The 14,322-nt window shown below is 39.8% G+C and overlaps 1 protein-coding gene across 1 annotated transcript; it reads left to right on the top strand.

Annotated features, from left to right (window-relative positions):
- Positions 1 to 3,851: 3,851 nt before the first annotated feature.
- Positions 3,852 to 10,468, top strand: XRCC2 (X-ray repair complementing defective repair in Chinese hamster cells 2; the record flags this gene model as incomplete). The annotated part of the gene is made up of 2 exons (XM_009876940.1): positions 3,852 to 3,933; positions 9,753 to 10,468. Coding segments are annotated over 2 exons (798 nt in total), but the record flags the coding sequence as incomplete, so codon positions are not given.
- Positions 10,469 to 14,322: the final 3,854 nt, after the last annotated feature.

Here is a 14,322-nt window from a genome sequence, read left to right as displayed (position 1 = left end):
TTTTTTTTTTTTGCTGGATGACCTCTCGCAGTCGGTTTGTGTGGTACGTGGTCGGGATATGCCGAGTTGTGCTCTTAAAAGCATAGAAACGTGTGGTAATATAGCTATTTCTTTTTAAAATTCTGTGTTTTTCTCACTGGGGTTGAGATCTTAAGCCCTTTTGGACACTTAAATATATAGTAACAACCAGCCACTGTCACAAATAAAGGACATGAGATCGTAAGCCGTTTTGACACTTAAAAAAATAGATAGTGACAACTGACACTTAAAAAAAATATATAGTGACAACTGGCCACTGTCACAACTAAAGGACATGAGTTGTGCTCTGTGTAAATGCATTTGTTTGTCGTGTAAATGCATTTATTTGTCCGCATGAGCGCTGCCAGCAGGGAATGCTCCGCGGCTGGTGACACACAGGATAACCAGCCTTGAACGAGGGAGGAACCGATAACCGATGGCTTAGAAAGGGTTAATGTGTGGGTACATCGTCCAGAAAAAGCAGTAAAAGCTCTTGAAGCAGAAAATACTTAATTCAAACCAAGACTTCCCCAAGTAGCCTTATGCATAAGATCAGGGGGCTTTTGAGAGTTACGCTGAGACCGCAGTCTTGTATTCTTCTTATTGAATATAATTAATACAACAAATTAGAACTTCTTGCAAAACACCTTTGGTATATCACAATAAAATAAATGATGAATTGCTTGCATATGTCTTCATGCCCAGAGTTTACAAAAGCTCAGTGAGAGCGGTTACAGTGGTTGAAAATTAAATTTTGTCTCGTACTTGAGATAGGTTTGTATGTGTAAATAGCCTGTAGGTTAGCTCACAGCCTCTGAAAGAGCTGGAGTATTTAATTTGAATTTCTTTAACATTTTAATGAAGTCATATCTCATTCCTGACAAGACCTACATGTAAGCTTACATTTATGCATAGCTTCGTGGAAACTAATACAGTATATAATGTATTAGTCAGAGGGACTGCCCATATGCATATTTCTTTATTAACAAGATGAAATTGATGAATTATAAAAGACATAGTTGAAATATTTGAGGCCCGTCAGCTTTGTCATTAATGAAATTTAACCCAAGTGTTGCCTGACTCTTGCTGTATAGCTTTTTTCTACATATAACTGCACATATATGCAGTTTCTTGCTAGCATAATTACACTTTTGAAGAACACCTAAGAGCAAAGACCCACCACTAGCAGGTTGCTAAAAGGTGGTATGATATGTGAAAGAAGATAAAAGGAGTATTATGAAAAGAAGAAACGAGCATTGACAGTTAAATTATAGAATCTGAAGTCTCTAGTACATGCTTTGAAATTGCTTTGGGTTTTGTTTGTTTCTTATTTTCCAAGCTCTTCCCACTCAAAGACTCTCTTCAGTGGTGCTGTGCTCTGTGCCCTGTCTGTGACAAAGGTTGGGCTGCTTGATGTCCACTCGCCAGATCACCCTTTAAATGCTGTACATTTCGCTCACCCCCTCTGCATTTTACAGAAGAAAACATTGAGAAAGCAAAATGGAAATGGAAACGGAACAGAGCCAAGGTGGCTTTTGCCAATTTAGAAAAACCTGTGTTGTCGCTGTCTTTAATATCGGCCAAGGTTGAGGGATGCCTGTGTTGGCAGCTTTGCTTCCATCACTTCTGCTGTGATACGGACAAACCTTTGTTAGATTTGAAGGGAAATTGTTCGCTGTTTCTGCCAGGAACCCCGTTGCTCCCAGCGTGACACTAATGAGGCAAGTGCCTTGGAGATTCTGCTTCAGAACTCGGAAGTAAATACAAGTTTGATAAAAACACAGGTGCGCTATCATCAGCGAATTACCATAAATTACCTACATGAGCAGTCCTCAGAGTAAGCACCTGTAATTCTTTAAAATTAATATATAAACTTGTCATTTAAATAACCGCAGATTCATATTTAAATGATAGAGATCAATCTGTCTTGTATTCCCAGAGTTCTAGCAGTGAGCTTGAAAGTGTGATAATCTAAGGAGACAGGGTCTCACTGTTTCCAGACGTAAACTGCAGAGGGTGTGTTAACTCGTGCACAAATAATTTGCGAACGGGAAGCTGCAGTATTTGGACCATCAATAGTTGTGACTCCCCACCCATAACCAAGCTCCTGTGATCACTGAGTGCTGCCGCAGCGCTTCCTCTGCTAAGAGCTGAAGAGCATCACACAGCAGCAGCCTGTGGTGGTTTTCCTGTTTCTCTCTTGACTTCCACTGCCGGACGAGGGGGTGAGAGATTCTTGTCCCTTCTCCACAGCGGGTGCGGTCTATCCGTGTGATGGCCCTCTTGGTAGTTGCAAGCTCCTGGTTTATGTGCCCTGACATACGTTCCTGGATTTTGTGTACCTGTGTCCACCTGGGTTTTTGCTTTGTCCAAGTCACAGAACCCTACTGGTTCCCAAAATATGTGAGAGTTCACCCCGTGACTGTTTTCTGCGCGGCACAAATGTGTGAAAGGTAACAAGAGGATCTGCAGATCCAGAGCAAGGTTGATTCAGGTATTTTTATGATCCTTCAGTGGACTTGTCAGAAAAGTCTCATGCATATGTGTGAACAGGCAAACAAAGGCAAACACATTGACATTTTACTAATGGAAGGGAATGTTAAAATGTCAATGAAAATGTCACACTTTGATTCTGATCGTGAGCACTTGAAGTAGATTCAGGGCCATTTAATGGAGTTTCATTCTACTATTAAAGGCAGGCACACACAACTGTTCAAACAATTTTTAAGGCAATTCGGAGCGAATATTGGTCATGAGTGCAGCAGGGAGAAGAGAAAAGCAAGATAAGACAGCTTGTGTTTAAAGGTGTGTGTGTTCCCTGCTTTTTCGGTGACTGGCTTTAAGGAGCATGGGATAAAGTTGGATGGGATTTGTTTTGTTTAAAAGACAGCTTCGTGTCTTGGGGAACGAAATACTTGGCACCAGGGTGTGTGCTCTGAGCATCCTGATAGTGTCCTTGCCTCTGTGTGGCAAATAAACCTAGGGCTGACAGCTCCAGCGCGGGATGAAATACTCATTCCTGGTTTACGAATGAATGCCAGAACTACCAATAACACAAGTTATGAAAATACCTGTCTACTTGCTATGCAAATACCTGTCGATTTAAGAAGTTGCCTATGACCTTTGGACTAATTTGTTTTACAGTGGAGTTGCTTTACAAGGGGCTTTGGAGGAACTTGCTTTACAAATTCAAGCTTGCTTTAAAAAGGTTCTTGCGGACTCGCTGGTGGCTAATTGCTTTTGATCATTCTTAATCCATACTCTGTTAGAACAAGTAACTATGATATAATCGCACTGTAGTCCAGAAGAGTCCTGTGTAACTTTTCAGATGAAATGTTCGTGTTCTTACTTCGAAGTGCTCAGAGGGACTGACTCAGGAGACTAATGATAGGTCATGTTTCACCTCTCCACCAGCAGCTTGTTGTGGAGGTGATGGTTAGTTATTACAAATGATCTTCTTTCCCTTTGTTCTGTCAAGTGGCAGCACTGCTGTACACCAGAGGCAATCCCTCTTGCTAGTCTACCTGTACAGTTCTTTCCCTTTTTCCCTTTTTCTCTTTTTTATTTTTTCCTTTGTCTGCTTTATTTCCCCTAATGCCATATCCATTCCTTATTGCCATTGAAGCTGTGTGCCAGTTGTAAGGATGGAACCTTCTGTTGCGGTAGTCCAGACTGTAGGTTTCTGCATGTGTTTATGAAAACATTATTAATCGAACTGATCTTTTGATAGGGCTGTCATGAAAAACTCTCAGTTCTCCGAATCCTTTACGTTTTATTCTGTGGTCCATTACTTCAAGTTAACAGCTTGTCTCTTCTGTCTTTTCTTTTAAAAGCTACTTGCACGACTTGAGGGCAGAAGTTCTCTGAAGAATCTTGAACCTTACCTGTTTGCTGAGGAAGGATCTCCTGTTCATGGTAAAAATGTGGTTTTATCCCATTTATGGAAAAATGTTGATGTAGAAGTATTTTAAAAGCGATCTGACAAAGATAAGCATACAAGTAGGTCTCTTTGTCCTGGATTCAGAATTTTAATTGTTGATGTAGTTTTATGCAAACTGGGTAAAATGGAATAATGCGAAGTCACCATTCTGAATGTTATTAAATGGACTTTAAAATCTACTTTGTGGGTATCAAAACACAGGTGTAGGTGAGTAAATACCAAGCAGGTAGGTCTGTTTCTAGTAGTTTTACACAACTGTGTTAGATTTTGTCATTTAACATTTTTTCTTAATCAGTTGTCTGAAGAACGACCACGGAGTCATAACTGCAGAAGTTTGCAAAGAACTTGAGGTTCCATAAATAGCAAAGAGTTCAGTGATAGGGAGTGGTCAGGATTAGTTACAGAAAGGGGCATGAGCAAACAGGAATTTTCAATAAAGCCAAGTCATCTCGCCATTTAGTCTCGGCCTTAAAAAATCCTGATTATACTGGGATGGAACTTTGGAAGGAGTTCCATAACGAACAGAGGTACTAATCAGCTGAATGAGTTCACACACAGTATTAGGATCAAAATGGCTTATGTGGACCTTCAGTGAATAAATGAAAGGTTCAAATCAGAGAAATTGATGCCAGTAAAACAAGTTCAAGGTAGATTCATCGAGCAAGAGTTTTAAGATCAAGGTTGGATATTTTGTAAAAGAAATTACTGAACTAAACAGAAATTAGTGCACATAGTAATTCCTTGATTATTCAGGAAGTCAAACTGGTTTTCCAGATTATGTGCAATTTCATGGATTTCACAGTGGAAGAGACTGCTCTGATTACACAAAACTAGAAATATATAGTAAAAAAGGCATTTGAATGGCAAACTGTAAGGAACATGCTGTGAGGTACTACAGTTGTTGAATGTATGTATGAATTAATGGATTTCATATAAAAAATATGTGGCTGCAGTGGTTATCGACATACTTTTCTGCAGTTTGAATTCCCACAAATTATTGAAGGTTCAGAAGAAATAGCAGAAAAAGCAATAAAAAGAGGCAGGATAATTGGATGAGAGATGATGTTTAGTCTACAAATGCAGTCACCAGGAGACTATTCGTGTATTATTTTGCAGCACTTGAGAATACATTAGGGGTTTAGCAATATATGATTCCTGCCCCTGGAAGTTTCAAATATGATGTAACAAAGATAAAGGGCAAAGGAATACTGGTAAGCCAGTGCAAATGGAGCAGAGATTATTTAAATATACTTTTAATTCTGAACTGCTTTGTTACACACAAGAAGAATTACAAACCACTAGTGAAACTGGTATGTGCTTCACAAGGCTCCTGAATTCTTAACAATTTTTTTAAAAGATATTTTGGTTTTGAAAAAATGCTGATTTTTTCAGGTTTGTTTTTTTTTTTAATGAACTTTACACACAAGCAACAAATATTTGGGACTAAACTGGCTGTGTTCTGGTAGAAGAGACTATAAGAAGCCTTCCTGGGGATCAGTACTTACCCTTGCCATCACACACCACAGCCTTACATAATTCCATCATCAAATTATCAGCTCTGATCTTAAAGCTAGGTAGGTTGTTCATATCTGTACAAAGACTGTTCCAGAACCTCAGTTCTGAGGTGGCTGGAAACTTTCTGAATCCATCACTGGGTTCTCTGTGCCAACACGGTCATTGAGCTTCTGAAGCACTTCTCTTTCTCTTCTTCATCTGCTTTTAGCAAATGGCATCAATTATAGTCTGTATTGGTTGTGCTTTGCGGCTGATATTAATGAAGGCGCCTAACATATTAGCTCAGATCTTTAGCTATATGTGAACTTCACCTTTTATTACATTTTTGCTTTGCTTGCCGCAGTATTTACGTGAGTCCGTGTGTTATTTTTATGTGTGTTCTCGTTATTTAGTCTTAAATCCCTGTTGAAGACCTACCTCTCCATTTGTTATGAACTTGTCTTTTAGTAGGGCACCGTGGAACACTGTAATAATTGCCCACGTAGCCTGTACCTAACAGCTTTTAATGTAAAATGCTATGATTAAAGCAGTGCAAATGCTCAAATTACTCCTTTTCCTGATGGTATTTGAAATAAGCAAACAAACTTATATACATGAACTTTCAATAAACTATCCAAAGGTTACTTCATAGTTGAGTGTTCATGACATGCATGGCAGTGTACTGCAAAGCAGGAACAGCTAATACAGGTACTGCTGTGACATTCTAGTCACTGCTTCTAATTATGATGGACTCGCATATTTAAGAACACATAAGCATATTAATTACATACCCTTTAAGCTCTTCTGGAATGGAGCAAAAGTGACACAAGTTTTAAATAATCTTCCACTATTGCCAGTCGTATGTCTCCTGTGCCACTGCTGTGAAGGGGTGGGTGCTGTGAAGGGGTGGGTGTCGGTATAAAGCTCTGTTCAGCAGTTCTATGACACCCAACATTAACTTGGAATAAATATTAGTCCTTTCTGCTTCACTTACAAGTGGTACAGATCTTAGTGACAGCTTCTGCACAGTATTGTAAATTACTAGTCCAGTAACTTCAAGACATCTGATGATGTGAAACCTGCAGAGTTCTTGTTGAGTATTCTAATAGCCTGTTTGTAACCGCAGCGTCAGAAAATAGTTTAACCAATGTTTGCTAGTGTAACGATTACAGACTAAACTTAAGGCTCTTCTCATTCCGAAGATAGCACTGAGTTGATGACCAGGACCTAGCACAATGTTTCAGTTAAAAAATATTAGTGTTAAATAAATATTTACATTTATGCAACCTCATTTAGTTTATCCAGCGTGCCACTGCATAGCCCTGGACTGTTGTACTCTGTAGTGTGCTCATAGTGGGCCAGCTCAAGGTACCACGAGCCAACTATTGTGTTGAATGACTCCTTAAAATGTACTCCTTCAATTTATCAGTGCTGAATTTCATGTGAAATCATTCTGCTTATCCATCTTGATCTGTTAAATCTTCACAATCTTAAGTCTTTTATTAACCCAGTTCATTTGTTTTCTACACATTTTGCCACGTTAATGGGACATCCATCTACTGATGTGTTTAACGTTGGGTAACACCGATTCTAAGAGGAAAATTTCCCCTTACCTTTCTTCCATGTTAAAGTGTTTGTACCTGCTCTGCCTCTCGGACTATTTTCATCCTGTGACAGTATCTTTTTACTAATCTTCCTTTCAAAGTTATTCTGACATTAATGGATTATGCTAGTTCTGATCACTAAGTTTCTTCCATGACCTATTGTGAGGATGTCAAAGGCTTCTTGAAGGCTTGCCACGCGCCCTCCTCTGCTGTGTCATGGTTCACGCCTTCTGATCCAGAAGGATAATTTTCTCCTCTTATCTTACTGTAACAGCCTCGTTGCTAATTTAATGAAACCTTACATTTATAGACATTGCTATAAATGGCTTCTGGTTTGCACCCATTCTTCTTGTGGGCAGCCTCTCTGATAATCGTGAAGGCACAGAAATCCCCGGCTCTCTTGAGGTTTTCTTACAGTCTGAGCTGTTACTCTTTTCAGAGTAACTTGAGCGTTTTGGTCAAGCTACAACTTGGATCTGTATCTTGTTCAGCAGTGTTGAGCAAGCTTTGAAGGATGCTTAGCTGTCTTCCTGTTAAAATTTATGTGCCACCACCACAGAAACTCCTAAGAACGATTCTTCATTCAACTTAGAGTTTTTACTTAAATACATTAGTTAGTTCTGCCAATAAAAGCTCATCCAATATTCTTCTGTTACACACAGGCATCCTGATAGAACATCTTCAAATGGATAAAGTAAGACATTTATTTTACAGAATAACTTTTTTGAATCATCCCCAAGCAGTAATTCATAGTTGGCCACTGCTGCTTCGCAGTGGTAACTCAAAGCTCCTGTTTTTTCTTAAACAAGTTGTGTTTTGCTGTAAAGGTGGGTGAAGCAATCCGTATTTCATGTTGGCCCAATTCATTTACTGTTCTGGCTTCAGAAATGCCAATCAGGGTGGCAGAAGTCTTGTGCCAAAGCCAGCGGCAGACAGAAGCTACTCTTCGTTCCTTAGTTCCTTAGTGAGAGGTTCCTTATGCAATTGTTCTAAAATACTTCAATATATGAAATATGAGGGAACGACCTACCCAGCACGTTACAGGAGGAGTTCTTCCAACCTGGTATCTTGTCCTAACAGGGTGCGGTGGTTTCACTGGCACAGTCTGTGTGACAGCAGAACAGCTGCTGGCTGCAAGTGGCATAATTGGACATTGCAACCTCTGAACAGGAAGAGAAGAAGAAGGTTCATGTCATAGGAGTTGTAGTTGTCTTTCCTCTCAAAAGTGGGGAGAGCCCTTCAGAACAGATACATAAGTGTTTGGGAGGCAGTGAAGCTTTTTAATAAATTTCAAAGTACCACAAATTCCTAAGAATGAAATTGTAGTTGTGGAGTAGCAGGAATTTCATTATGGAGAGGTGGGCAGCCTCCCTGTCACTGGTCTGACTGAATCATCACATCAGGTGTAAGTTGTTTGTAATCGGTGAACTAAGAGTCTGTTTTTTCCCCACCACCCTCCGCCCCTCACCCCAGGCTGCACCTTCCCATTATACGCATTTATGAAGGAGGACATCCTCTGGAAGTGGAGTAATGAAATGAAAGACCCTGTTACCTCAGGCAGGCACAAATACATTTAAGTAAAGTTGCAATTAATTCTTTGCACTTGTACCCCCCTAAGAAAAAGCTGTTATGCCATTAGCACTTGCCAAGGCCATAGAAATCTCTCACCTCCCTGCAATTACAGTTGTGTGCTTCTTCTTACTGCGTGTCTTTACCCTTCTGCCTAAAATCCAAAATGCCATAAATAAATTACTCAGTTTCCAAAATTAGAAATGTATAAAGACCAACTTCAGAAATTATCTTTTTTTTAGAGTCTTGCTCTGCTACAAGAAATCAGAAGACTGTAAAAGACTTTAGGATACATTGCATTCACACCCACCAAAAGAACTGTCTTCCTAGTGGAGCATAGTGCTTCTTTATTTTAATTTTTTTTAAATTGATGTGATAGGTATTTTCTTGACCCTCATGGATCAGGCAGTTTGGCTGAGTCCATTTATGCACAGAGATCCTTTGCTTCAGACAGTAGAGTTGTTGCCTGGAGTTGAAGGAACCTGTGAGTCCCCCTTGTCAAAAGAAGCAGTTCCGTGTTACAACTGCCACAGAAGAATGCAAGGGTTAAGTGAATGTACTGGTGTTCCCTTTACTGGTCACAGATTCCTGTTGGCGTCTTGTGACGTTCGCAGCTACTGAACAAGCACAGAGCAGACGTGAACTGCTGAAGGACAGGCTGTGCTATAGAGGTAGATGTGCCAACGTGATCTGGACCTCCGTCAACTTTTTGTTTATTGTTTTGCTTGTCCTCCACTTTTTTTTTAAATCCAGGTGCTTAATGTAAATAGATGCTTTCTTAGCTACTTTTGTGTGGCAGCTTCCTTTTCAGCCTTCATCTGCCTGCAACGATAGATGAATCCGGTGGCCAACCTTTTACTGGTATCAGTGTCCTAGACACTGTTGGCAGGGATATTTTTTCATCCTTTGTTCCCCGTTGATTTCCTTCACTTCAGAGGCCTTTCTTGAGAGTTGAAATTTCTCTTGGTAGATGCTAACCAGGATTTAAACAATTTTATGAATATCAGGCATTCTAAAATGCATTTTCCAATTAGTGAAACAGTAAGTATTGCTTCAATAAACACTGAAAACTGATTCTGAGCTGTAAATGCTTTTACCTGGCAACTTGCTGCTTTGTTTTTGAACAGGAGATGTCATTGAATTCCATGGCCCAGAAGGAACAGGAAAAACAGAAATGCTTTATCACCTAATAGCCCGCTGCATCCTTTCAAAATCAGGAGGAGGACTGGAAACAGAAGTCATGTTCATTGATACAGACTACCATTTCGATATGCTTCGTCTGGTTACCATTCTGGAGAACAGATTGGCGCAAAGGACAGAAGAGATGATAAAGCAGTGCCTGGGAAGGCTTTTTCTCGTGAACTGCAATAGTAGCACGCAGTTGCTCCTCACTCTCTACTCTTTGGAAAACATGTTTTGCACTCACCCCTCTCTCTGCCTTTTGATTTTAGATAGCATATCAGCTTTTTATTGGATAGACAGAAGCAACGGAGGGGAGAGTCTTAACTTGCAGGAGATGAATCTGAAGAAATGTACTCACTCTCTCGAAAAGCTTGTGAGAGAGCATCACTTAGTCCTCTTTGCAACAACACAGACACTTATGCATAAATCTACAAACTCTGCAGATAGTTTTTTTCCTTTGAAACTTCACCATGAGACTGATCCGGACTATAGGCCTTATCTTTGTAAATCATGGCAGCAAATGGTATCTCACAGGGTATTTTTCTCTAAGCAATGCAATTCTGGCAACAGCAAAAGCTTTACAATCATTTCTTGCCACCTCAAAAGAAACCTTGGAGTAAAACGTTCATTTAGTATTGCAGAATGTGGAGTTCAGTTTTAATGACTTTTAATGCTGTAGCAAATCCTGGTACTTAGTTTTTAGTGCCTTTTAAACTATTTGGTTGTTTCTGGATGATTAACAATTTTTGTCATCATCTTCTTAAAATTCCATGAAAAGCAGGAAATGGTAAAATTTTTGAATCACTGTAGACGTTCAGTCCAAACTAGTGAGGAATGTTGAAATTACTTGTTTGTTCTTAAGGTGTAAAGAGATTAAATCAAGAAAATTATAACCAAAGACATTTTAAACTGCTAGTATCCTTCAGTAATCTAACCTTTGTGATACACAGCCAAATTAGCTGACTTAATTTCTGGGCCTGACTGCTTTACATTCCTCATTTTCCAAGATTCAGAAATAGGAGCCTTCGTTGTCCATGGGGAAGACTGCAAAAAGGCGAGTGCTTGCTCTTCACAAGTACCAGTCTTGATTTATTCCCAGTAGCCTCGGGCATATGAAATGCATTCACGACTTCACCTGGAGAAGAGGATTCATTTTCACAGCCTGTTAAGTACTGGTAATCCTGACCACGCTTCTTCAACCTCGCAGCCCCTCTGCTGACATCCAAGAAGGAAGGGTGGCAGGTGCTTTCACCCTTACAAACATACGGGCCTGAAGAATCTTTGGATAACACAGAAGTCGAGGCCTTGTTTCCATATTGCCATAAATGTAGAAAAAACTAAAGACCTAGCTCTGGGCACCTGCGAGTTTTGTGCTGCATCCAGCAAAGACTTCAGTCTTTGAAAATAATGAACAGTGGGTTACGGCTTGGTTTGGGTGTGGGGGAGTTGTTTTCTGGTGGCTTGTTTTGGTTTTTTTAAGATGTATGCACAGACATATTATTTTTTTCTCTGCCCTCCCTTATTATTCCCTCCAGCTTCTTCCCCTTCCCCCACTCTCTCTAAGAAATTAATGCCATGCCTCTGGTCTTTACCAATATGTATTTGCCACATGTAGAACATTTGTGTACAGGATTTGGCATGCAACATGTTGTAATTCTGGCAAAGAAGATTCAGAACTTATGGGAAATGCCCTAGAGTTCTGGCAAAGAATGCCATATTATTTATTAACCTAGAGTGCCCTTTGAAAGCTTCAAAGTGCTTTACAAGACAGAAAATTGCACAGAGTACATTATTTAATACAAAAACTTACATTAACTTACAAATTTAAATTACTCAAACAAGGGGAAAATATTTCTCATGGCAATATTCGTTCAGTCATGTTGCACAGCCCATTTTATAGTTTAGATTGAACAGATTATTAACAAAAAAATGCATGTTAAGAAGAAGTATCTAGCGTGGTATCTTTTTGAGGGAGGTACCTAAAAAAAATTCGGAGACACCTTTGAATTTCCTGACTTCTGAAGCCAGCTTTTCCAGGCTGAACGTTTACTTGGATTCCCAGCTGCGCACCCAGGCTGCTGCATACAGAGCTCAGAGCCCGTTCCTTACCCTCTTGTTTATAGAATTCGGCATCTCTGTGACTGGGCTGGATTTTTGCAAAGACGACGAGCATCCCACCCCTAACGGGAGCCAGGCCCAAAGGTTTTGGGAGAAGTGTGAGAGGTTTTCGCTGGCACGGCCCCCCCAGCATAGGCCTTGGGGAGCTGCTACCCGGAGCCTGCCATCACAACTTACCCTCTTGGGTCACACCATGTCTTTTCACTATGAGTTCTGTTTAACTATTTTTTCAGTAGAGAAACTTCCTTTTGTTTTCCCCCTCTCTCATTTTAAACTTTCCATCTGATGACTTCTTCACGCCGTCAGTTCTCCTACTGCAACACGTGAACAAACTTTGCCTTTTCCGTGTCTCCGCAGAGGTGTTGATTTTATAGACTGTCATTTCAGTTGTACTTTTCGATCAGCACCAGTGTTTTATTTTATTTCAGAACTTGCAGAAGTACACAAATACATAAAAACCATACAGTTTAACCATTAGGCTAGACTGGACCCAAGGTAGATGGTTTAACGTGAGTAAACACTTCCACTGGAAATTATTATAAAGGGCATACTTGATTTTTTTTTCTTTTTTAAATCTAAGAAGAGTCAAGTAGAAGTACGGAAATTTTAAATGTGAAAATTGTAGGACTACATAATTTCTACTAAAAAAATACAGCAATACCCTTTTCTGCTGGAGAATACAGCTCCACTGAAGATAAACTGCTTCATAAAATCATGCTTGCTAAAAAACATGTTTGAGAAAAAAACAATGGAAATGTTCCGACATTGCCCTCTGGAAAAAAGCTTTTATATTATTCACAATGTAGTTTATATTTTGCATTGTACTATAAAAGAAACGCCTAAACTGAAACGAAGCCAAAGCTCTAATTGATCAAAAAAAGCACCTCAGGAAATTTTGAAATTTCCCAGTTTTATTTTTACTTTGAATGCAGACAGATTTTTTTAATTCTCTGGTAACTGTAATATTCATGCTCTGCAGATTTGTTGTAGATGTATAGCAAGCCCAGCTTTCAGAGATGCTGAGCGTCTGAATGTCCCTGTGAGTTTGCAGGAGGGGCAGGCAGCATGCAGCCTGGGAGTGCACGGACCTTATCCTCTGCCAAAATTACACCGTTTGGAGAAGAGAACCTCTAGGATACAAGCTGAGGAAAAGTACAGTCATAAAGAACCTGGGAAGCAGCAGGTTTTTTTGTACTTTAGTGAACTGTGGGTATTAACAATGATTTTTACCTTCTTTTTTCTTAATTGAGAATTTTCTCCATTAAAACTATGTAGAAATTTGGGGTAGTGAAGAATGCAGTTTCTCCTTGTGAGCCAGGAACAGGTATATTAAGCACAGCACTATATTTAGTATTAAATATTAAATCCAAATTCTCCTCTTTCACGTAGCCCGAAGTTACTGCCTGCTGCGTAACCTGGGGTGACCTGCGCTGCTGCAGCTCAGCCTGCGGGGAGGAAACGTGTTCTGGGTTCGCAGGTCGGTGCCGCTGGAACCCAGCCCTGCGAAACAGAAGTGTGGTCGCATATCAATCTGTATGAGAACAGGACACGTGCGCTTCTAGACTAATTTTGCCAGGTATTTCTTAGAAATGAAAATCCTTTCATGTTGGCACCATTGTTCTTCAGCTCAGGGCTGTACCATTAAGGCTTTTGTAGGCATAGGAGCTTTTCATATTCCTTAAATTTTCTGTTTTTCGCTTCATACGCAATATTGAATTAAAGCAGCAAGCTCGAAATAAAGAGGAACTAGTTCACCCTTTTTTCTCCCCATCCTTTTTGTAATGAGAGCTTTTTAGCAGAACCAAGTTGAGGTATTTTGCAGGTTTTATATTTTTAAATAAAGCAGTATTTCCGTGGATACTTGAAAATGTCATATTAACAAAAAGTTCTTTGTTTTCCTAGACTTTTTTTTATACAGCAAATAAAACACAAATAACAGTTTGCTTAGTTTATTTTTTTACTGGTGCATAAAAATGAAGTTCCTTTTTCTTTCATAACTGATGCCAGCCACTTAATTTCCCATAAAGTTTAGAAATGGTAGAAGATAAAGGGTCTCGTGTGGAAACATACCTGCAGTTGTATTTTTGCTGGAGACTAATGCACAAAGGCGGAAGACAATACTGCTTTGATGGCTGCTGGAGATAAGGCTTGGACTGTGTCCCAAAGAGGAACGTGACTTTTTAGTTATTTTCTACGGCTTCTCTAATAATTGTCGCTTGGATCTCTTTATACAAACCTGGTTTTGACAGGCAAGTATCCTCGCGGGGCAACGGGCAACATCATTGTGCCATCAGCAAGCCTCGTGCCAGCCTTAGGAGAATCAGAGGATGTGTTGGGCTGGAAGGAGCTTTAAAGATCATTTAGTCTGACCCCGCTGCAGTGAGCAGGGACATCTTT

The sequence above is a fragment of the Apaloderma vittatum genome, unplaced genomic scaffold (assembly GCF_000703405.1).
Source record: "Apaloderma vittatum isolate BGI_N311 unplaced genomic scaffold, ASM70340v1 scaffold40850, whole genome shotgun sequence".
NCBI classification, from domain to species: Eukaryota; Metazoa; Chordata; class Aves; order Trogoniformes; family Trogonidae; genus Apaloderma; species Apaloderma vittatum.
Note: the sequence above shows the minus strand (reverse complement) of the source record. Positions and strands in the feature narration are given on the sequence as shown.